The following is a 1,278-nucleotide window of genomic DNA, read 5'->3' as shown; positions in this document are numbered from 1 at the left end:
GTCTGTCCCACCATCGCCCTCGGCTGTCAGGACAGTAAACAGTCTGCAACAGTAAAGACCGCAGCTCCTTTACCGCTTCCTGAAACACAAAAGTAACCGCTTTAATTATGATGTACTTCATAAATAGTTAAATCTGTGACAGGGTGTGAGTGGATGAGGTCATCAAACCTCATATTGACGTAGCCTCTGCAAGATCTCCACCCCTCTAGATAAAATACGAGTGTAAGCCCATCCTGTAGTGAAGCTGCGCAGGAACACAGGCAGCTCTTCCTGATGACTATCCAACACAATAGTAATGTTAACATTAAACAATCACAAGGGACTCTTCACACAGAAACAAATAGATAGATTGATGTCCTCATCACCTCAAGTCATGGTTTTTCCTCAGCTCCAGCCAGGCACTTTTGGCAGTGGTGTAAAGCTCTAGGGCCTCTTCCCACTGACCCAGCTGCATAGCTGAGATAACCTCCTGCAGGGATCGCATGGATGCTTCATACCTGGTGAGAAGGATGGAGTCAGAAGTACATATCCCTGTCTATCCTGCTTAGAGAAAATACAATAAACTCAATTTAACTCTTTCTCACCTGATCAGATCCTCTCTGTCCTGGAACACCTTGGCTGTACGCTTCACTGTGTAGTCCGGGAAGGTCAGACGTCCTGAGTTGACCAGCAGGATGGTAAAAAGCTGGCTCTGGCCACCAGCCGCCATCTCCTCCTCATCCATGCTGTCCGTCAGAGAAAAGAGCAGAAGGATGCGAGAGAAGACAGCCCGAGGAGCACGACACAGACGCACACAGGAACCTGCAAGCTGCTTCGCCCTTTAATGTTGGAGAGGACAGGGGTGAGATCATCACTGTAATACCAGTGCTGTGAATAAACCAAGGTAACTGATCATCTCACCTTTTGAGGATGACAGCCCTAATGTTGTTTTGAGCAGAGGCCAGAGAGAAGAGGGACTTTTGCTTGCTCAGACGAAGGAGCCCATCCACCAGCTGCTGTTTCTGAGTCCCAGAACTGCCCAGGTGGAAGGTCTTAGCCAGAACTTTGAGTTCAGGAGCAGGCAGGAGATCCAGAGCCTCTTCTAGGTCCTCAAGATCATTTTCTTCGAGATGCAAAAATTATCATAGGTGGGCATTAACAAGAGAAAAATAAATAATGTATGCGTTTGAGGTGATGTGGTGTTTCAGAAGGATGACACACATACTAAGTACTCCCAGTGTTACAAGTTACACACTAATTCCATCAATCATCCATTGTCTAAGCAGTCATAAAAAAAAA

At 46.6% G+C, this 1,278-nt stretch overlaps 1 protein-coding gene across 1 annotated transcript; it reads right to left on the bottom strand.

Moving 5' to 3' along the window:
• Positions 1-74: 74 nt before the first annotated feature.
• Positions 75-1,102, bottom strand: LOC111670626 (fanconi-associated nuclease 1-like; the record flags this gene model as incomplete). Its single annotated transcript, XM_023427423.2, has 4 exons — positions 75-277; positions 366-497; positions 585-818; positions 901-1,102. Coding segments are annotated over 4 exons (683 nt in total), but the record flags the coding sequence as incomplete, so codon positions are not given.
• Between the last annotated feature and the right edge of the window lie 176 nt (positions 1,103-1,278).

The sequence above is a fragment of the Seriola lalandi genome, unplaced genomic scaffold (assembly GCF_002814215.2).
Source record: "Seriola lalandi dorsalis isolate HSWRI2012SDOR001 ecotype SW California unplaced genomic scaffold, Sedor1 jcf7180002005963, whole genome shotgun sequence".
NCBI classification, from domain to species: Eukaryota; Metazoa; Chordata; class Actinopteri; order Carangiformes; family Carangidae; genus Seriola; species Seriola lalandi.
The sequence above is the reverse complement of the archived record's forward strand: the minus strand, read 5'-3'. Positions and strand labels throughout refer to the sequence as shown.